The sequence below is a fragment of the Piliocolobus tephrosceles genome, chromosome 7 (assembly GCF_002776525.5).
Source record: "Piliocolobus tephrosceles isolate RC106 chromosome 7, ASM277652v3, whole genome shotgun sequence".
Taxonomy (NCBI): Eukaryota; Metazoa; Chordata; class Mammalia; order Primates; family Cercopithecidae; genus Piliocolobus; species Piliocolobus tephrosceles.
The window spans coordinates 37309636-37333265 of NC_045440.1; the positions used below are offsets into that span (position 1 = coordinate 37309636).

The 23630-nt window shown below is 47.6% G+C and overlaps 1 protein-coding gene across 4 annotated transcripts in view; it reads left to right on the top strand.

Annotated features, from left to right (window-relative positions):
* The window catches only part of PLEKHA2 (pleckstrin homology domain containing A2), a 91502-nt gene that overhangs the window by 35376 nt on the left and 32496 nt on the right, over positions 1 to 23630 (top strand). For all 4 annotated transcript variants that reach the window (XM_023214510.2, XM_023214509.3, XM_023214511.3 and 1 more), the window contains one exon: positions 17496 to 17552. In XM_023214510.2, coding sequence (XP_023070278.1) covers positions 17496 to 17552 — 57 coding nt within the window. The remainder of the gene's footprint in view (positions 1 to 17495; positions 17553 to 23630) is intronic.

Genomic DNA, 23630 nt, shown 5'->3' on the forward strand with positions numbered 1-23630 from the left:
CACACACATACCCCCATACACATACCACACACACATACACACATGACACACACCATACACACACACCACACACCAGGCACACCATACACACATGCACACACACACAACCCATAAACACACACCAGACACATACCATACACACATACACACATGCACACACACCCCATACACACACCACACACACATACAACCCATAAACACACACCAGACACACATCATACACACACACGCCCACACATGCACACATACCCCATACACACACACCGCACACACATACACAAACCACACACCACACACACACACAGAGACACACAAACCATACACACACCATACACACACCCCCACACACACCACACATGCATGTACCCCATACATAGACACACACATGCACACACACAGACACACACCATACACACACAAATACACGCACATACCATACACACCCACCCCCCGCCCCCCACACACAGAAAACCATCTCAGATCTTAGTTTGGAGAGAAGGATGCTCTCCTGACCCTGGCATCTGGTGTCTGCTCTCACATGCAGAGAGCAGCCAGGATCTGCCAGTGAGATCCAAGTCCTGGATCCAGGCTCCAAGGCATGGCTTGCTTCCTGTCACTTCTCTCCAGGGCTGTGGCCTCTGGCTGCTCCTGCTCTTCCAGTCTGGGGGCCCCACCCCAGCAGAGAATGTGACCTGGTTCCCTGAGCTGGACACATGTTGGATTTCTTTGGTCTCCTGACTCAGGAAGTCCTAGAATCCTGGATTGGACGTGCCTTTGGCGGTCACCCAGTTTTGTTTACTCGTGGTCCAAATGAGAAGGGAGCCTCAGACACTGCACTGGATGTAGGCAAGAACATGGTCAGAATTAGGTGACTTGCTGAGCATCTTGTGGAGGTCAGGCACAAAGATGGAGGCCACCTACCTTTGACTGCTATATCTGGGAGTCCCTGGAGTCACCACTGCTCTGGGAACAAGTTGCTTCACTCTGATTTGGGATCTCAGGGCTTTTCTTATTCTGGCTCTGGGTGCTGTTAGCTCTTTCCTTCTCCCACCCTTGAGTGATTTGGTGGAATGAAACTGCAAACACTGACATGGCCTCTGAACAGCAAGGTCACAGGTCATGGCTGTGTTGGGATGAAGAAGGGTGTGGGGTCTGGAATTTGGCTCTAGTTCCGAGGTTTGGGAAGAGGAAATTCTGAATGTCCCTGGGATGGAGTTATGCTTTAAGATGCGATGTAGAAAACGAGTTATGTGAATCCCTAGATCACTATCCAGGGACTAATCATCTAGTGGTCTTGGGCATTTGTCTTCAAGATTTGATGGCCAAGAGAAAAACAGTATCGATGCAGAAAACATACTCAGAAAGTAAGCTGCTGCTAACTGCCTTCTCCAGGAAGGATTAACCCTAAGTAGAACTGAGCCCTATGTGGCACCCTGCAGCCCTGAGAAACCTGTTGCTTACTTTCATTTGAAGTGCCTACTATTCAGAATGAACCCTTCCATGGCACACTGTGACGCCTTCAACTCAGCCTGGAATGCTGCTGTTCGTCATGCAATGGGCCTGGTTTGCCTTCAGACCTGCCATACCATTTTCCCTTCCTTTGCCCTTTTCTTTTTTCTTTTCTTTGAGACAGAGTCTTGTTCTGTCACCCAGGCTGGAGTGCAGTGGCACTATCTCGGCTCACTGCAACCTCCACCTCCCGGATTCAAGTGATTCTCTTGCCTGCCTCAGCCTCCTTAGTAGCTGGGATTACTGGCATGTACCACCATGCCCGACTAATTTTTGGTACTTATTTATTTATTTATTTATTTTTTGAGGCAGAGTCTCCCTTTGTTGCCCAGGCTGGAGTGCAGTGGTGCTATCTCGGCTCACTGCAAGCTCCGTCTCCTGAGTTCACGCCATTCTTCTGCCTCAGCCTCCCAAGTAACTGGGACTACAGGCGCCCGCCACCATGCCCGGCTAATTTTTTGTACTTTTTTAGTAGAGACGGGGTTTCACTGTGTTAGCCAGGATGGTCTCCATCTCCTGACCTCGTTATCTACCTGCCTCGGCCTTCCAAAGTGAGCCATTTTGTTATTTTTAGTAGAGACAGGGTTTTACTGTGTTGGCCAGGCTGATCTTGAACGCCTGACCTCAAGTGATCTGCGTGCTTTGGCCTCCCAGAGTGCTGGGATTACAGGCGTGAGCCACTATGCCTAGCTTTTTTTGTTTTTTTCAATTTGAGATCTTACTCTGTTGCCCAGGCTGGAGTGCAGTGATGCAATCATAGCTCAAACTCCTGGGCTCAAGTGATCCTCCCACCTCAGCCTCCCATGTACCTGGGACCGCAGATGTGCGCCACCACACTGGGCTAATTATTTTTATTTTTTGTAGAGATGGAGGGTCTCACTTTGTTGACCAGGCTGGTCTCGAACTCCTGGTTTCTTTTTTTTTTTTTTTTCTCTTCTTTTGAGACAGAGTTTCGCTTTTGTCGCCCAGGCTGGAGTGCAATGGTGCGATCTGGGCTCACTGCAACCTCCATCTCCCGGTTCCTCCTGAGTAGCTGGGATCACAGGCGCCTGCCACCATGCCTGGCCAATTTTTGTTTTTTGTTTTTGTTTTTTGTTTTTTGTTTTTTTTGAGATGGAGTTTTGCTCTCGTTGCCCACGCTGGAGTGCAATGGTGTGATCTCAGCTCACTGCAACCTCTGCCTCCCGAGTTCAAGCGATTCTTCTGTCTCAGCCTCCTGAGTAGCTGGGATTGCAGGCGCTCGCCACTACGCCCAGCTAATTTTTGTATTTTTAGTAGAGATGGGGTTTCGTCATATTGGTCAGGCTGGTCTCAAACTCCTGACCTCAGGTGATCCACCCGCCTCTTCCTCCCAAAGTGCTGGGATTACAGGCATGAGCCACCACGCCTGGCCTGAACTCTTGGTTTCAAGCGATGCTCCTGCTTTGGCCGGAGTTAAGTCTTTGTTGCCAGTAGACTTGGCTTTGGGCACACTGGAGATGAACCCTGGGTGACTTACGGGTCTTCACATTCTCTCTCCATTCTCCTTTGTGTACTTCCTCCCACTCACTTGCTGTGTTACCGCAAGTCATTTGAATGGATTTTTGTTTTGATTTACCTGCTTCACGCCATGCTTCCACACTAGTGCTGTGCTTTACCCAAATTGACTGACTTGGGGAATTCTGTCTGGCTGTTGCCAGCTGCTCCCTGGAGAGTTGGATCTTTCTTCATACCCTGGATCACAGACTGAGAGTTGTGCTGTCAGTGGCAGATCACCCAGGACCACAGTGGCACCATCTTGGAACTGGAAAATTGACAGTTGTCAGGATTCCCCTCACTCTGATTTGTCACTGGGGCCCAGAACCTGTGCTAAGCCTAGACGCTGTGCCTCAGGCTGCTTTCTAGGCTCTCTGGGGTCAGCTTCTGCAGCAGGTTCCCCTGGCCCAGGGCAGGCTCTTACTCTTTCCTGCCAGCTGAGCTCTCAGGGTGTTTTGCGGTAGAACCTTCTTTGAGTTTGAATTACCAGGTAGAACTAACTAGTGGCCCACTGCCAAGGATTCTTTACATTTTCCCAGGAAGCAGTAGAGCTCAACTGGCTTGACATATTCTTGAAAAAGGAGTCTTGCTGTGATACAGAAATAATTCAGGACATTTTACTTCTTCAGTGGTTGGGTTAGTTCTTGGCTGTGTAAACGGCCACACAGCCACTCCACATTTAAGCGTGGATGTTTCAGGTAAGTTATAAAATGGTATTAGTGAGCATTTATTACTGTGTGCCAAGCACACTTCACTGGGTTTTTATTTCATTCTGACAACAAGTTTAATTGGTAGTTATTATTGCCCTCATTCTGAAGATGAGGTGGGTGAGGCTGACAGGGGAAGAATTTGCCCGTGGTTACATAATAAAAAAGTAGCACAGCTGGGACTCTAACCCTGACAGTCTAACTGTAGTGCCCCTGCCATTACTGCTGATAATGAGACAGGCACAAGGGTGACTGGGAGGATGGAGAGCCTGCAAAGGTAGTTACTGGTTAAGAAAGAGAAACCTGAGGACTCTCGGGGCTGGGAAGTCCTAGAAGGTAGGGTACTCGTGTGGCTTAGTTTTTGATCATAGTGTCCAGGATTTGATGAATATGTATTCATTGAATGAATGAATGAACAAACTAAAGAGGGCCAGGGAAGGAAGTGGCTAGAAGTCAGGTCCTTGGGAAATGTGGAGTGCCCAACATTGCCTTCCTGGGGTTGGGGACAGGGCCAAAATGGAATGGAAGTTCTGCAGAGAGGGACATCCTGGGGATTTTGGTCCATTCCTATGAAGAGAGGCATTGAAAACTGTGTGTGATTGTTGAACATCTTTATTTGATAGGGAAAAGGAGATCCCTGCTATGTTTTCTTAATTATTTAATAGGCAGTAATAAGCAGAAGATTTTTGGACCCAGGTCTCCGATCTTTGTGTGTTGAAGCCACCTAGTAGGTGGTGTTCTCTGAGCCTGAATCTGTTACTGCTGCTGCTACTGCTGTTATTACTCACTGCAGCTTATACTTACTAAGTGGTTGCCATGTACGAGCCGTGGTGTGAAATGTTTTACATGTGTTACCCCATTGAACCTCTCCATAATCCTGGGGCCTAGGGTCCGTTGTCACTCTGCTCATGGTTGTGCAGGTGGTAAATGCAGCGTTGGAGCCAGATCCATCGACTTGAGCGTGCAACCTCCCCTTTGTCTGCCTCCCTCCTCCCACTGACCTCTGTACTCAGCCCTGTGCAAGGTCCTGTAGATGATGTGGAAAATGAATTCAGTGAGGCTTTTGCCACCAGGAAGCTTCAGGGTTAGTTGGGGAGAGGAAAACACCACACACAAAACTCTGGTGCTGATAATTCTGGCATATCATATAACAGGGTAGCATATCATTAAGTGGCAGTGCCAATGCCCAGATGCCAATATTTAGGTTGAAGGAGAAGGGGTTGCCATTTTCCTTTGCTGCCACCCATAAGGGAAGGAGGTGGAGTGTCATATGGAAAGTTCTCAGGCTGGGGAGATAAGAGATCAAGGTTGCAATCATGGCTCTGCCACTAAGTTGATTTACATCCTAGGCAAGTCATTTATCCTGTGGAGTATGGGCACTCTAGCTGGTCCTTTCACCACCACACCTGGCTAATTTTTATATTTTTAGTAGAGATGGGGTTTCACCATGTTGGTCAGGCTGGTCTCGAACTCCTGACCTCGAATGATCCCACTGCCTTGGCCTCCCAAAGTGCTGGGATTACAGGCATAAGCTACCGTGCCCAGCCTCTAGGTAATCCTTAATGTGCCTTTGATCCCTTCATTTCCTGAGAATAGAAGGAGATCCTGGAGTTCAACAGCATTATTAACACATATTTACTAAATGTATTCAATGTGCCAGATGCTGATCTAAATACTGTGGCTACATCAGTGAACAGGACAGTCTTTGCCTTCATAGCGTTTATATTGTCTTCAGGAAAATAGACAATTAGGGTAGGGAGAGCTGGGGGCTCCCTTTGTAGAGAAGGTGTCACTAGATCCAGATGTTGAACAGTGTGTGAGGTTCATTTTTGCTATACATTATTCATATTTGCAGAGTATTTTGTAGGTTTTCACTTACTTTTTAAAATTTTTATTTATTTATTTTTTAAAGACAGAGTCTCACTCTGTTGCCGAGGATCCAGTGCAGTGGCATGATCTCAGCTCACTGCAACCTCCACCTCCCAGCTGCAAGAAATTCTCATGCCTCAGCCTCCCGAGTAGCTAGGTTTGCAGGGCCTGCGCCACCATGCCCAGCTAGTTTTTGTATTTTATTAGAGATGGGGTGTCACTGTGTTGGCTAGGCTGGTCTTGAACTCCTGACCTCAGGTGATCCACCCACCTTGGCATCCAAAGTGCTGGGTTACAGGTGTGAGCCACTATGCCCGGCCTGGTTTTCATTTCCAAGATGTCCTTTGATTGTTATACCCACTCTGCCCCAAACAGAGATGAAGAAGAGAAGGAGGGTGTTCTAAGTGGGGGAAACAGCAGCCCTTGTGGGGCAGAGGTGAGCTCGCTTGGTTGGAGGGGCATTTAAGGTCATCAGGGTCCCCAGAAGAAGACGCTGAGACTAGGAGTCAGGCGCTGAGACAAGATCTGTCAGGAAGTTCTTTACTGAGGAAATGTTCCCGCGGGGACTATGAAGAGAGCTGGGGAAGGAGGACAGGGAAGGGAGGAGGCAGGCGGAAGTCTGAGCAAGGGATGGTTTCACTGTGGGCCTGCAGGAGCGCTGGGGTGAGTCATTCCTCAGTTTTGTCTCAGGGAGCTGGGCTTTCATGTGCCTGCACCGGGCAGTAACTGGCTCCAGCTCTGCACATGTGGGCAGAACGGCTTCCAGCAGCCCAGAGGCAGTTCTCTGAAGCAGAGCTGTGGATGCAGGCCATGGAAGGCATAGCCAAATGGCAAAAAGAGGTGGAGGGAATTTGGGAGGCCAGCGGCAATGTCTGCTAGATGGGCATACGGTAGGGGCGTGTTGGGGATCAGAACACAGCATGGGCCAGGTGCATTCTTGAATGTCTGGCAGAATTTAGAATCAGTGTGATTAAGTAACGAATCAAGGCTTCTCATACAGGCAGTGGTGACTCTAAACTGATATAGAACAAAAACCCATTAGCTAAAAAGGACCCATCCAAATGGAAAGTCTCAGTATTATTGATTATGGACACTGATTTGGCTAATACATTTAAAAATCAATATGCTGACATATCAAGCAAACTTTTAAAAAATTATAGTAAGGACATTCAGCATGAGATCTACCCTTTTAACAAAAGTTAAATGCATGATACCATATTGTTGACTGTAGGCATGATGTTATACAGCCAGTCTCCCCACTCTAGAACTTCTTCATCTTGCATGCAATCAGATAATTCTTGAACAGAAACAAATGCTGGCTTGATTTTCCTTAAAATGTTACTACAATATTATGACACTACCGCTTGTATTTGAATTTCACATTGGTTCCCATCATGAGAGACGAGATGAAATTCCTTAGGGCCGCCCTACTCTAGTACAGCAATCTGCAGAGTAACTATGTTTTAGTTGCAGAGTATTGCTTATATTCCCCCCCTTTCTAATGTCCATTTGGCTAAGTAATTGCAAGACCAAATTATATGGCCTGGAACAAAGAGTAAACAGAAGCGCGAAAAACAATATTGCACTAGATTGCTGGTCTTGTCAAATTTACTCTGTCAAATGTGTTTTTTCTGCTTTTTCCAAAAAATACGTAGATGCTTTTACTTTCCAAAGGCCACACAATATGACTCATGGATCATCAAATAACCAAAAAGACTGCATTGCTCTTGGTAACCCTCGGATGCCGATGAAAGCCCTTTGTTTTTATTTAATTTTTTTAAATAAACTGAAAGCAGTTCTTTCCATTGATGGGGTGAAGAGTGTTAGCAGTGTTGGTAACAAGATGGATATTTGGTGCATTTTAGTAGAAAGCATACAAAGGTATGGGAGAAGGTTATAATAACACATAATGTGTAATGGACAATACTGTTGTCTTAAAGGCTACATGAAAATTGGCGTTTTTAAAAAATATATGTGAAACTTTCCTAAGCAAATTTTGGCTGAAAGCCAGGAATAATTTTTGCATTGTATGCTTCAACCTGTCAGAATGCCAAGAACCAGGAAATAACGTTCTTTAAAAATTGGGGAATAGATGCACGTGGTGCAAAATTTGAACTGCAGGAATGCAGAGTTACTGACAAATTTCTCCCTCCCACTTCTGTCCTCTCGGCAGGGGGCAGCCAGTCTTGACAGTTTCTTGTGTCTGTCTGGAGATAATCTCTGCCTATGAGACTATCTCTTAAGATCATGATAACTTTCAGATCTTCAGCAATTGTGTGGGCAAAGTGTCTTAAATTCATGGATTTTGTGTAATTGGTATCTTAACTATCCACGTAGACATGTGATTTCCAGAAGTCAGTAGAATTGCTGATGTGCTTTTGTCTATAGTGTGTTAGAGTAAGAACGCAGAATCCTTTGGTAAAAAAAAAAACCTCAAAAGAAGATTATAAGTGACAAATCTGTACTTTTACCAAATGCAAATTTTGCTAAGGGTAAAATTATTATTAAAAAGTACTCTTTTTTTTTTTTTTAAAGAGACAGGGTTCTTACTCCATCTCTGAGACTGGAGTGTAGTGGTGCAATCATAGCTCACTGCTGGATTTGACTGGGCCTGGTCAAAACATGTTTAGAATTAAAATTATATGTGGGCTTTTTGAGAGGTTAATGTAAAATAAAAAAGTGCAGTTTTGCTTTATGTGTTTTCTGTAGCCATCATATTTTTTAAATACTTCGTATCTTTATAACAGGATGTACTTTGTCTAGATTTAAAAAAAATTAAAAACTAAGCTGGGCGTGGTGGCTCACACCTATAATCCCAGCACTCTGGGAGGCCAAGGCAGGCGGATCACCCGAGGTCAGGAGATCGAGACCAGCCTGATCAACATGGCAAAACCCTGTCTCTACTAAAAGTACAAAAATTAGCAGGGCATGGTGGCAAGCTGCTCAGGAGACTGAGGCAGGAGATTCGCTTGAATCCGGGAGGCAGAGGTTACAGTGAGCTGAGATCATGCCACTGCACCCTAGCCTGGGTAACAAGAGCGAGACTCCATCTCAAAAAGCAAACAAACAAACCAACAAAAACTAAACAGCACATTGAAAGAATTGTGTTAAGAGTTAGCACTACTCAGTAGTAAAGTCCAAGCAGCTAAACAGATAGAAGCTATGAAACTTAGCAGAGGTTAAATAACTATTGCAAAACCATAGTAATGACTATTCTCAGTTTTCTCAAAACTTCTCTTTGGTATGTTGTTGTTAGATTTTACTTTACATTTTAACCTTCAGCATTTGTTCAATATATTTATTATATACGTCTCTTTCTATATTTATAGATCTAGTTATGTACCAAAGAATGGTATGGCCAGACATGGTGGCTTATGTCTGTAATCCCAGCCCGTTGGGGGGCTGAGGTGGGAGGACTTGAGGCCAGGAATTTGAGACCAGCCTGGGCAATGTAGGAAGACCCCATCTCTAAAATAAAATAAAATAAAATATCAATCGTGGTGGCGTATGCCTGTAGTCCCAGGTACTTGGGAGGCTGAGGTGGGAGGATCACTTGAGCTCAGGAGTTAGAGGCTGTGATCAGGACGGGGTACTCCAGCCTGAATTACAGAGCAAGACCCTGTCTCAAAAAAAAAGTCATTTTATTAATTTATTATCTAAATTGTGTCTCTAAGGCAAAGGAGGTTATTGCATGTTTGGGAGAGGGGTTCATATTAGATTTTGCTTCAGAGACCAGTTTTATTAGTTATATCAATTGAGCACAGGGCAACATGATGAATATATTCATTAAGGAAACATCCATTTTTTGAGCCTCCTGTCATCATCCACAATATATGGTAATGATATCAGTGATCGCCACCTGTGACATTGTTGTTGTGAAGAGTAAATAATATATGTGAAAATGCTTTGATGAGCTTTAAAGTGCTACAGATGTTATCTGTTAAGAAAGTTTGTTCTGGCCAGGACATCGGGATGGATGGCGAAGTGGGGAGAGCTGGAGCTGGAGATGACAGCTGGGGGTTTGTCACGGAGCTTCCTGATATGCCTGAGGTGGTGGGCATGGAGTTGGGTGGGGGGCAGGTTTAGAGGCCACATGAGGGAAGAATGTTTGAAAGTTTAGTATCTGGTTGACTGGGGAGAGGAGGTGGAATTACTGACAGAGATTGGGTAGGGGAGAGGGAAACCGATTAGAAGGTGGTGGGGAAATGACATTGAGTTTGAGGCTGGATTGAAGAAAGGGCTGATGGAGTTGGCTTATTGAGTTTACAGCTTTAGAACCATTTAAGTGGCCAACAGTCAGAGTTGAGACCCAGATGTGCCCAGGAGATTATCTGAAGCCCAGGCCTCTGACCTGGTTTTTTTTTTTTTTTTTCTTTTTGAGATGGAGTCTCACTTACTCTGTCACCCAGGCTGGAGTGCAATGGTGCGATCTTGGCTCACTGCAACTTCCGCCTCCCGAGTTCAAGCGATCCTCTTACCTCAGCCTCCTGGGTAACTGGGATTACAGGTGTGCACCACCACACCGGGCTAATTTTTGTATTTTTAGTAGAGACAGGGTTTCATCATGTTGGCCAGGTTGGTCTCAAGCTCCTGACCTCAAGTGATCCACCCGCCTTGGCCTCCCAAAGTGTTGAGATTACAGGCATGAATCACCGCGTCCGGCCTGACCTGGTCTTTAAGTCTCTGTCACCAGAGTTGGAAGACGGAAATAAAGGGAATGGGGGGCGTGGCTGAGAGACTTAACACACAATGAAACTTATCCTGTCTAAAGCTGATACCGGTGTCTGTCAACAAGAAATCGACATCCAAGTAATAGAATGAAAACATTAAGCCCACGCAGCAGAGGATGATATAGAATCGACGTCTCCTGAAGGGAAAGATTAAATACACACTTTGAACTGGGGAATGGGGAGAGTAGCTATCAGCATGTCATGTGTCCCTGTGTTAGCATCAGCCAGTGGACCTACAGGGCAGAGAGGAGGAGAGGTGTTTGGCATCAGAGCAGCAGGCAGAGCCACGGCCCAGGTCACCTGATGACTGGGATTCGCTTGGCTCCCCTGCTTTGGTTGCTCCTGTCAGGGTAAGGGCTTTGGAATGTGGGGCAGCGACAGCTATGCTCCTCCTTCCCAATCCTGTCACACCGTTCTCCTACATTCAAGTGTCTACTCTGAGCTATACCCCCTCTGCAGGCACATTCTTTTCTGTGAGTCTAGATGGCCGTGGCTTTTGGTGGCTGAGCTATGATTTTAGCTCACAAACAGCCATGTCAGCTCATGCCCTAGCTCTGGGATTACCAGGGACGTCCCCTCCCTCCTTCTCCTGCTAGCTGCTTTTTACTGTCTGCTGGACACTCCAGGGGTCTGTAAGAGAAGATCAGATGGCACCAGCATCTCTCCTTCCTTCCCCCTTCCTGCTCTGAATCCCTGGTCTATTGGAGTTTGGCACCCAAGAGCCCGTTGGACAAGTTTCTGCCCTGCCCAGCTTGGGCAATGACACTGGGCCTCTTTTGGTGTAACCCTGCTGGTCCTGCTCTTGTATTTACCTTTCGTTGATAATCAGCTCTTAGATAATGTCTCATGGGAGATGGCAGGGCCTAAAGGAAAGTGCATGGGATTTGGGAATCAGAAAGCGTTGTGCTTGAATACTGGCTCCTCTGCTTGCTGCCTGTGTGACCTAGGGCAGGTTCCTTCACCAACCTCATCCTTAGTTTCTTCATCTGTGAAATGGGATTGTTAGGATTAGGCGACCACATGTGAAGGTGCCTAGCAGCATGCCTGTCACATCATAATTTCTAAATATATGTCAGTTTCCTTCTTTCTTTCTCAGGCTGTTTCTTTGCCAAAGCACCAGATTGATGTTAGGAGTTTGAGCTCTGTCTTCATTAGGCTCCCTAAGGAAGTCACTTCCCCCAGTTGAGCCTTAGAGGACTCATGTGTGGTGAATGAAGAGGTATGCACAGGACCTTTGAGTGCTGACATGCTGTGAGTTTATGGATCAATAGTTGGGTCTTCTGGTCATTTCTGTGTTCTTTGTGACTCTCACTGGAAGAGGGGGAAGGGAGTAGAAGTCACATGGGTAAAAATTTCTCCTTCAACAAGAAATACTGCTGTTGCTAGAAAAAGGATTAACGTGGGAGGTGTGCCACATCCCTGTATGGACACCTCAGCTGCTTCCTTGGTGACGGAGAAGAATAAGCCATATATTTTCCCCTCCTAGGGAACTGGCTCCTTCAAGGACCTTAGTGGCGGAAGAACTCTTGAGCAAAAAGGAAGGTACTGGCATTGTCTTCATAAAATCACATTTATTTATTATTTATTTATTTATTTTTGAGATGGAGTCTGGCTCTGTTGGCTGGGCTGGAGTGCAGTGGCATGATCTCGGCTCACTGCAACCTTCGCCTCCTGGGCTCAATCAGTTTTCGTGCCTCAGCCTCCCAAGTAGCTGGGATTACAAGCACATGCCACTATGCCTGGCTAATTTTTTATACTTTTAGTAGAGATGGGGTTTCACCATGTTGGCCACGCTGGTCTCGAATTCCTGACTTTGGGTGATCCCCTTGCCTCAGCCTCCCAAAGTGCTGGGATTACAGGCGTGAGCCACTGCGTCCAGCCTGAAACCAGGTTCCTGTCTTTTAACAGGAACCTGCCCTGTGCCCTATGTGGTTCCACAAAATTTAGAAGTCCAACAAGTGTACAGACCACTCCTGACTTGTAGACGTCCTCATGTGGGATCGCTGCCAGCCAGACACGGCACGGCACGGCACGGCATGGGAATCTCCATTCCCTCTTCCTCTCTCTCCCCTACCTTTCCTCCCTCCTCTCTGTTGGCTGCTGGTGCAGCAGCCAGGGTGACTCTGTGGGCTACTGGCTGGCGTGGCCTTTTCTCTTACCCGCTGCTGTGTCTCTAGGGCAGAGTTAGCAGGACCAGCTGGTGCCTACAGCCATGACCTCCAACTTGGAGGCACATGGAATCCCTTGGGAGCTCTGGAAACAGGCAGGTGTCTGGGCCCTATCCCAGACCAGTTCAAACCCTGAGGATGAAGCATGTGTCTTAGTTTGTTTAGAAATCTCCCAAGGTAGCCAGGAGACATGGTGACTCATGCCTGTAATTCCAGTACTTTGGGAGGCCAAGGCGGGTGGATCACCTGATGTCAGGAGTTCGAGATCAGCCTGGCCAATATGGTGAAACCCCATCTCTACTAAAAATACATAAATTAGCCGGGCGTGTTTGGTGCATGCCTGTAATCCCAGCTACTTGGGAGACTGAGGCACAAGAATTGCTTGAACCTGGGAGGTGGAGGTTGCAGTGAGCCGAGATCATGCCACTGCATATCCAACCTGGGCAACGGAGTCATCTCAAAATAAATAAATAAATAAAAGATATCTCCCGAGGTGATTCACATAAGCAGCCCTCCAGAACTTCATTCCCACCACCCACTGGCTCCACTTTGTATCTGGTCAGATGCCTTCATCTTGATGCTTCCTGTCCTTCTCCCTGTGACCCATTCTTCAACTCAGCCCCTACATTTTTGACCCCCTTTTCATTGGGGTTCAGTCCTTTCCTGCCTCTTCTACCTGATCCTGATTCCTGTCCCACAGAGGCCTTGCCTAGGTCATGGGAACTGCAAACTGAAGTGACCCCCAAGTTGGAACCTGGGAGATGTCACAAGGAAATGCTGTTTGCCAGTGGTGGGCAGAGCTGCGTTGGTCTTCCAATACTTGATGAACTCGGTGGGCTTGTATGGACTGGTTGGGAACTTCACCACCATGCAAATATTTTTTTCATTTAAAAATTAAGGAGTTCCCTCTGTAAAGCAGTAAGATTCTACTCATGACCTTTGTGTGCTTCCGTCCAGTAGGAAGAGACCTAAACTCTCAGAAAAACGTACTCCAAATACAGAGTCCACGGCTAGATTTTGTCCTATTGACCGGCTGTTCTTAAACTTGGGCCTGTTTAGGGATCACGTGGGAGCATTTTTAAAATGTCCATGCTCTGACCACATTCCATTTAGTTCTCATTCAATGTTCTGTGGGGGAAGCTTGAGCATGGGTTTTGTTTTGTTTTTTTTAATCTCTGTTTTCTTTTTAATAAACAGAGTCAGGGCCTTGCTGTGTTACTCACGCTGGAGTGCAGTGACACGATCATAGCTCACCGCAGCTGGCTAATTTCTTTATTTTACTTTTTGTAGAGACAGAGTCTTGCTATGTTGCCCAGGCTGGTCTCGAACCCTTAGCCTCAAGTGATCCTCCCACCTCAGCCTCCCCAAGTGTTGGGATTACAGGTGTGTGCCATTGCACCTGGCCATTCTTGGGGTGTTGGAAACAAGCTCTCCAGGAGATTCTGGTGTGAACCAAAGTTGGAGAAGGATTTGTGTGCCTAAATCCCAGAGAGAGGGGAGGTCAGGGCAGGCTGGAGTCAGTTCAGGCTTTGGGGAGGCGAGTCTTGAGTTTGTCCTTTTCCTAGAGGAGACTGAACTATGGCCAGGGAAGACGGGGGACAGCTTGAGTGGACTCCCCTCCCCAGCTCTGATCCCCTGCCCCTCCCTAGGTGCTGTTTCTTGGCCTTCCTGCCCTGACACCTGGCTGCCCAGGCCCTCAGCTCAGGCATCCCCGCTCTGTCTTCCTTGATCAGAAAGCACCTTCCTGGGGCTGCTGATGTGTCACCCTGGCAGTCAGCTGTCACCGTTCATCTATGTCCAGTCACTGGAGTGGACACTGAGTGTCACTTTGGATCAAGCCTCAAGGATCCTGGGGCTATCTTCTCCCATGTCTCCCATTTCCCCTGGATGGGGAGGAAGGTGGGAGGGAGGCAGCATCAGACATGCGTCAGATTTTCCTGGCTTCTCCTGGTGTAGAGGACGTACTGTTGAGCCCAGGAGCAGACTGTGGGTGGGTGTGGGTGAAGGGGTGAGGACCCCTGCCCTTCCCCCTGGGGTCCCTGGGCCTGGAGAGCAGCTGCTGCGTCCTCTTTCTCTCCGAATAGGGAGAACTGCCAGGGAGGCCAGGACAGAGGGTGGAGCAGCCCCCGAGGGACAGAGGAGATGAAGTAGTTGAAACCTGATCAGCTCATAGTTGTCGTTCCATGTGGGTTAGCGTCTGAATGGTTCCCCAAATCCCACTTCATCACTCATAATTCAGGCTAGGACTCCTGAGGCCGCTGGGCTGTGGTTTGGGGTGAGGAGAGTGTGTTGTGCAACAGCGGCCCTGAGACTTGGCATTTGCATCTTGTAATTAGCGCTGTGGGAGGGGGATTGGGACTCCAATAGGAAGGGGTGGGCCCTCTCGTGTCTTTCCGTGGAATTCTCCCCACCACCCTATGAAACAGGGTTTAGCATCTCCGTTTTATAGGTAAAGAGACTTGCCTATGGTTACAGAGTGTTAATATCACAGTTAGAATTCCAACAGCTCAAGCTTTTAAAATTATCCCATGCCACTTCCAGGGCACTGCATTGAAAGTCAGCTTTGGTTTAGGCTTTGCCACCAATTAGGTGACCTTGGACAAATCCCCTCACTCACAAGCCACTTTCTAAACTGCAAAATGGGGTCAGGGTGGTGGAGCCTTAGTCCCCAGCAGAGTCCTGCGGTTCCCTGTGTCCCTGGAGCCCGTTGGTCTCCCTCTGTAAGTCTGACGTTGGGCAGCGTGGTGTCTTTGCCCAGAGCGGTTCTCATTGCCTTTTGGGAGCTGGGGCTCCTATACGGACTCTGATTTAAGGGCTACAAGGCCTCTCTCTCCCTACCCGATAGAGGTTTCCTGAAAAACAAAAACAAAAACAAAATGAAAAGCAGTCGCTATGTTGCTGAAAAAAATGTGTAAATAGAAGTGTAAATCAGACTGTCCACAGTTGACATGGCAGTCTGGCTGTGAGAGGCAGCTCTTAGCCTACTGCCTCATTGGCGAAGGGAAGAACAGGGAGTGCAGAGTCTTTTAGTCTTTTCTAGGTCCCCCGCTCTAAGATTCTTGGGTTCTGAGAATACTTTTTTTGTGGTATTATCCCCGTCCATTTTCTTGCTTGAATTTGCTTCAAACGACATATGTCAATTTAGATAGCTGGGGTTAGAAGGACTCTTACCTACCACCTGAGGAGACATTTACAGAAAAGAAGAAGAAGAAAAAAATATGTAAAAAAAATATGTTTTTATAGAGACAGGGTTTTACTATGTTGGCCAGGGTGGTCTCAGACTCCTGGTCTCAAGCAGTCCTCCCGCCCCAGCCTCCAAAGTGCTGAGATTACAGGTGTGAGCCACCATGCCTGGTCCACCTGAGACACTTCTTAAGGCTGTCTCCAGACAGGTCATTTAACTGATAATTCTTAGGTAAATTTACTAAATTCCCTTTATCCAAGATTCACCTTCTTTTATTGCTTTGAGAGGACCCCAGGTAACGGAGACTTCAGAGATTTTTCTTGGCAACAATTTAAGAGGTCAGCAGGAGCTATGCACGGAGTCTCAGATTCATAGGGGAATGGTCTGCATTCGAAGCCCCACAGCTGTGATTTCTGACCTTGACCGTGACTCTGGCATGGAACTGCCCTGGGTTTTCGCTGCTTCATCCCTGCCAATGGGGACAATAGAAAGCCAAAGATGGTGTGCCAGGGTAGAGCACATTGTCATTGGTGCCCGTGAGTCTCCTGCTGTCGTGATAGTGCATTCACTTCATGTTTTATACTGTACAGACACCTTTCCTTTGCTACTCATAACAGCCCTATCAGGTGGGCTGAACAGATATATATATATATTTTATTTCTATATTGCATGAGTTTGTATCCTATGTATTATAAAAAAAAGTTGAACTGGCATAAAACAGGACAGAGTCAGTGAGATCTCAGGGCACACGCAGAAACTATAACAGCTCACACTTGCTGAGAGCCTTCTACATACAGGACAGTTCCAAGTGCTCTTAAATGTATTTATGTATTTTTTTATTTTGGGGGGATGGAGTCTCACTCTTTCATCCAGGCTGGAGTTCAGTGATGAGATCTCGGCTCACTGCAACCTCCAACCTCCTAGGTTCAAGTAATTCGCCTGCCTCAGCTTCCCCAGTAGGTGGGACTACAAGTGCGAGCCACCAAGCTGGGGCTTTATATCTTTAGCAGAAATGGGGTTTTGCCATGTTGTCCAGGCTGGTCTCAAACTCCTGACTTGAGGTGATACTCCCACCTCAGCCTCCCAGAGTGCTGGGATTACAGATGTGAGCCACTGTGCCTGGCCTTCTTAAATGTATTAACTCATTTTTACAGCTTTCTTATGAGGTAGGTGCTATTATCCCTGTTTCACAGAAGGAAAAGCTGAGGCTTGGTGGTTAAGGAACTTGTTCACAGTGGAGCTTATGCTTTTTTTTTTTTCTTTTTTTTTTAGAGATAGGGTGTGCTGTGTTGTGTAGTGGCATGAACATGGCTTACTGCAGCCTCCATCTCCTGGATTCCAGCAGTCCTCCCAACTCAGCCTTCCATGGAGCTGGGACTACAAGTGTGAGCCACCACACCCAGCTAATTTTTAAAATTTTTGTAGAGATGGGGTCTTGATATGTTATCCAGACTGGTCTCAAACTCCTGGCCTCAAGTGATCTTCCCACCTTGGCCTTCCAAAGTGCTGGGATTACAGGCATGAACCACTATGCCCAACCTGAGCACATACTTTCACCACTGTACTGGAGTATTTCTTTATAATAGGTAAGGCTTGAGGGTAATGTTAATGTCACAGGTTTCCATCAGGAATCCTGAATCATTATCCAGGAATTATCATCACTGTTTCACAGGTGAGGAATGCAAGTTAAAGAATGGTTGAGTACCTTGCTCAGTGTTGCCAGGGAAGTGGCATAAACAGAGCTAGAATCTTGGTCTTCTGTCTGTTGGTGCTGTTTCCACAGCCTTCTTAAAATGAAAATTATGTCTTTCAGAATCTGGCAATGGGGGCAGGAGCTGTTGGAGCTTTGCAGCTGACCTACATCTCGAAGGTAATGTTGACCTGGAACTCTGGGAATTCATACTCTGTAAGTGGATCTGGTTTCCAAGCAAGGGAAAGTGTCCAGTCCTTTGGGCATTAGTATTTTGGGATGTTGCATGGTGTTGAAATGCTCCTCTGACCCCACACACTGCCTATGGAAGCTTAGCTGCTGATGGGTGGCTGTAGAGGTATGTAGTTAGCAAGCTGTTGGAGGGTGGACCTACAGCCTCTTACTCCTTGAAGACATCAATCCATAATGCTCTCAGCTCCTGCACGGGAGGTGTTACGTGGTGGAGGAACTGGGGTGGGGTGGAACATGACCCATGACCTTTTTTGTAATTGGGACGAAAGAGAACACGAAAACAATCACCAAAAATCCAGCAACTGTGAAGGATTCTCTCAAAGGGCACAGTCAAACAGAAAGTGTTGGGGCTTCACTGGAATTTTACCATTCACCTGGACAGGATTACCGTGGAGGGACGGCTAAGAAGGCCCTGAGAAGCTACTCAGATTGCCAGGAAGACATTCAGCAGCCAGATAACTGCTGGGGGTTGGGGCAGGTGGCTGCCAGGTCACCCCCAGTCCAGTTTGTACAGAAGGAGCAGGCCGTCTCTTGTGCTGAGAGCTGGGGTGGGGACTGGTTAACGGTGCCCACATATAACTGCTGAATTCAGCTTCTATTAGTGGCTCCTCCCTGGAGCAGGCACCACTGCTGACCTGTGATGCAGCAGTGATAAAAAGACCGGGAGATTTAGAGCCTCCCCAGAAAGAGGAACTCTTTGTACAGTGAGGAGAGCCAGGTGGCACCCCGCCAGCACTGAGGTTTCGGAAGTCCTGTGCTCCCCACACACCCGCACTGCAGGCCTCTTGGGAGCCTCTTCTGCCCTGTGCATCCCCTTTCATCCTCAGGGGCTTGAGGCCTGGGGGCCCCTGAGCCAAGGGTCTACTAGCTCCATCTTGTAACAAGCTTTGGGAGCCTTGCACCCTGGCGGGTCAGGAGATGAACCTGAAGGGGACTGGGGGACTCTGGAGGAGAGGACACCCTTGGCTGGAGGGGCAGCCGGCCCCTGTGCCTGTGGTGTGCAGGCAGAGTCAGGCAGACACAGCTCGGTACAAAGGCACAAGATGCAGGGCAGCGTCAGGGTGGATTAAAGAGGGAGAGAATGACCTCAGGGAAGGGGGAAGGGCCTTTTCAAGTCCAGCCTTGCTAGCACAGCTGCCTGCAATTTGTGCATGCCTTGTGGTGAGAAATGTGGCTGTCTCCCCAGGCCAGAGCAGCCAGAGGCCCAGGCCTGCCTGCCCTCCCTGGCTTGTCCTTGTCTTGCTGAGAGCTCCTGAGGTCATTTCTCCAGGAGGGTCGAAGATGGAGAATTGAGAGCAGAGGAGCAGAGAACCTCGCAGTAATAAAGGAAAACTGAAACCCTCTCCTGTGTGAGAGGGTTTGGGAAGACTTTTTTTTTTCTTTTTTTTTGGTTGGGGAAGAATGAATTCAGTCTCCTGCTGAATCATGATTTATAAATGCAGCTCAGATGAGGGTTTTAGAGTTCTCAGCCTTGGAGGCTGCCTCATTTAGAAAGGGTGACCTGCTGTTTAGTCCCTTCCCAAGAAAGGCAGGGCTGGGTGGACATTTTGCAAAACCCACAGCTGCCACTGGGTCGGGTTACACAGAGCTCAGAGCCTTTAACTCCTGCCTGACTCCCTGCCAGAAAGCAGGGGCTTTTCCCAGGATGACATTTAGCCATGGAGGCGCTGGGCTCTCCAGTTCTGCATTCCAGGTCATTACTTGTTAACCCTTAGGTATTCCATCCTGGAGGAAAGCACTTGCCACCGTGTCAGGTGGCCTGGCCAGAGGGCAGCATGTGGGCTGTCTGTTCAGGGTGTGTGCTTCTCTGCTGTCTGCTGAGGGCTGGTGTTGGGAAGATGAGGAAGGGCGTCTGGCCCTGGTCCTTTGGAGAGACAGAGATGAAAGTGATGATTGGATGTCATCCAGAGCATCGATGGCAACAGAAACAGTTCTTAGCAAACTAGAAAACAATTAAAGCTGCCCTTTGACCCCTGCCTCCACCTCACCAGCTGCACAGCCAACCCCACTGTCCCACCCCCAGCTGTGTCCCAGTTGTCAGGGCCTTGCTTTCAGACACCTCTCAGAAAGAACTTGTGGGGGATGATGGATCCTTTTTCAAGGCTGATGAAATTCATGGATGCCTTCTCCAGGTAAATGCATAAGTGTATGGACACACCTTGCTTTTGCCTATAATTTCAGGGAGCCCATTGACCTCCTGAAGCTGGTCCAGAGACCCCTATCCCGTGTAGGTGGCTGCTATTCCCCTGCTTCTGATGCCACCTCATGGGGCAAGGTCATCCCCAGATACCAGGGCAGAGGCTGCAGCAGAGTAGGAGACCTTGTTTTGCTACCACTGCTTCTGCCAGAGGGGCCCCAGCTCCTCTTCCGGCCATGGGCAGACAGGGTGGGGCTGGCCCTAGCCGTGCCTGGCCGCTGACGAGCTTGCAGCTCCTGTGGTCTGTGTTTGATCTGATAAGCACAAGTTCCTGAGAGTCTGTTGAGCTGTGGAGCAGCCCTGTCTGCGTCACTCTATGGGGGACCTGTGCCCACTCTTTGCTCACATCCCTGACCTCTGCTCGCTGCTGGGGTGTTCACAGGACCCACCAGGCAACCACTGCTGTGCAGAGCCTCAGCTGTGGCCACCTCGACTGTGTGGATGGCTGCACCTTGGTGGCCTCACTGGAGTCAGATGGTCGGGTGACCTCACCCGCCTGCAGCCACACCTCTTCATGAGAGGAGGCAAAGCCACCACGTCTCCATGATAAGTTAGATTTCCTCCTTGCCTTCCTTTCTTTTTTTTTTTTTATTTGAGACAGAGTCTCACTCTCTCAGCCAGGCTGGAGTGCAATGGTGCAGTCTTGCCTCACTGCAACCTCTGCCTCCTGGGTTCAAGTGATTGTCCTGCCTCAACCTCCCGAGTAGCTGGGATTACAGGTTTGTGCCACCATGCCCGGCTAATTTTTGTATTTTTAGTAGAGATGGGGTTTCACCATGTTGACCAGGCTGGTCTTAAACTCCTGACCTCAGGTGATCCGCCTGCCTCGGCCTCCCAAAGTGCTGGGATTATAAGTGGGAGCCACTGTGGCCGGCCCCACCTTGGCCTTTCTTTCCGTGGCACTCAACAACAGGTTGAAATCATTTCGTTGTCCTCTTTTGCCACTCTGTGGCAAAGAGGAATAGTGTTTTTACTCTGGCTTCACCTATTGTGAAGCTGATCAGAGACATTGAGGGTCTTACCCTTGCAATGAGCCAATCAGGACAGAACTAGAACCGATGCTGTTAATTCAGCAATGAGTTGGTAAGCCATTAGGCATGAGGCCAATGATGGTTGTACACGCATGCACTCACGTGTGCACTCTCACATGCCTCCTAACCAAAACTGGATAAACAGAGGAAAACAAACAAACACGAAGCCAGACTGTCTCTTTGAAGGCTCCAGTTCCCATAATAAACCCATGGGTAACATTCTCACAGCACAGGCTGACGAATCAGTTGTAGTCAAAATGAGCATTTGTTATCCAAGCAGTGAAAACTGTCTGCCTGTGGTGCTCTCTCTAGTCAGGGACAAATAAGAGTTTTTCAGAGAAAAGGCAATTCTCCTAATAAGCCAGAAAGGGTCTTGGAGTACCCAGCTTTTCAATGTCCTTCTAAAGCTGGAAGTAGACTGGGCACAGTGGCTCATGCCTGTAATCCCAGCACTCTGGGAGGCCAAGAGTTCAATACCAGTTTCGGTAACATAGCGAGACCCAGTCTCTACAAAAGAAAATTAAAAAATAAAAATTAGCTGAGCATGGTGGCGAGTGCCTATAGTCCCAACTACTTGGGAGGCTGAGTTCGGAGGATCGCTGGAGCCCAGAAGTTTGAGGCTGAATAAGCCATGATTGCACCTCCGCACTCCAGCCTGGAGACAGAGTGAGACCCCATCTCTTAAAAAAAAAAAAAAAGCCAGGCATGGTGGCTCATGCCTATACTCCCAGCACTTTGGGAGACTGAGGTGGGTGGATCACCTAAGGTCAGGAGTTCCAGACCAGCCTGGCCAACATGGCGAAACTCCATCTCTACTAAAAATACAAATAATTAGCCGGGTGTGGCGGTGGGTGCCTGTAGTCCCAGCTACTTGGGAGGCTGAGGCATCACTTGAAGCCGGAGGAGGGGCAGAGATTGTGGTGAGCCGAGATCGCACCATTGCACTCCAGTGCCTGGGCGACAGAGCAAGACTGTGTCTCAAATAAATAAATAAATAAATAAATAAAGCTGGAAGTAGAAGGGGAGACATGAGATAGGTGGGTTCTGAGGGCTGGGATGGCCAAACACAGTTCTGCTGTGGTCAGGATTATTCTGAGATTGGGGCAGAACAACCAGGAGTTACGGACCAGAGGACTGCGGGAATGTGGATGCCGAGGGCCAAAGCAAGAAAATGAATTACTGACAGATCAACACTCAGGTGTAAGTGGGACAGAAGCCTACGCCATGGTCCAGATTGAATGGGGGGCTGGGGGTCAGAAATCCAGGAAGCAAGATGCCTAGGAGCCTGGGCTATTGTGTTAAGGAGCCACCAGCGTCCTCTTACCTGTGAGTTCACACACAGAGGAATTTGGATCCTCTGTGTCCGAACTTGGGATAAGTGGGTTTACTTTTGCTCAGATTTTCATTTTTTAGGTCTTTCTTAGGCTCTATGGCTTCCACCTCACACCTCGAAATGCACATCCCTTATTAAATATAATTGGCCATAATATATATATATATATAAAATATTTGAAAGGATTTTAATCATTTTACTTTTAGAATGATTTGGCTCTGAGTAACTCATCCAGTTTGTAACTGGCTCTAATTTCTGGGTAGTCATCTTGCACACACACAAAAGGATTCTTGTGAGCTAAGAAAATCTAAAGTATCTTTTTTTTTTTTTTCAGACAGAGTCTCGCTCTGTCATCCAGGCTGGAGTGCAATGGGATCTCGGCTCACTGCAACCCCTGCCTCCCAGGTTCAAGCGATTCTCCTGCCTCAGCCTCCCAAGTAGCTGGGATTACAGGCATGCGCCACCACACCCAGCTAATTTTGTATTTTTAGTAGAGACAGGGTTTCACCATGTTGATCAGGCTGGTCTCGAACTCCTTACCTCAAGTGATCCACCCGCTGTGACCTCCCTAACTACTGGGATTACAGGTGTGAGCCACTGTGCCCGGCCTGGTACCAGTTATTTTCAAATGAAAAATTTTTAATGTTTCATTGAAAAATTAATGATGTTTACTTGATGTAATATCTTGTACGAATTTAAATAATTGTCAGGGAGGTTGATATAATGTTATGTAGGCATTTATTAACACTAGATATAGCATCTTCACTTTGTATGTAGGAGGCCAAGTTTTCAGGTTGCATACAGTTTTGCAAGCCCAGAGAAACTCATGGCCCTCAGCGTTTTGCCCGTAGTTCCAGGCGGGACACTGCCTGTGTTGATGTGTGGAGTGAGGCTTTAAAGGAAATGAGGTATCAAAAGCTATAAATAATCTCTCCTGGGTTGAGCAGATTCTTTGTGGAGGAATAGCTGTCTTACCTGCACTATCATATTTAACCCTTTTGTTAACCCTATGAAAACATGGCATTATGATCCTTTATTTGATAGAACAGGAAGTGGAGGTTATTCAGCTTCAACACCTGTCATTTGAGACTCTCTGTCTCTGACTGCCTGATCTTCTTTTGATCTTTTATAAAATGCTACCTCAGTTCCCATTTATTTGGGGCAATATTAATTTTGGTTAAGGAATCTAGGCAGGTGTATAGCAAGAACATAGAGCCAAGAGTAAGAACCTAGACAGACTGGTGAGTCAGTCATTGTTAGACCCTAACTGCTGTCAGCCATGAAGAGACTTTAATTTCAATTCAGGACTTTTTCTTTAGCACCTGGCTTCTGATAACGCTGCCCATTACAGTAGGAGCCAGCTGGTTGTGGTGGTTCATGCCTATAATCCCAGAACTTTGTGAGGCTGAGGCAGGAGGATCACTTGAGGCCAGGAGGTTGAGACC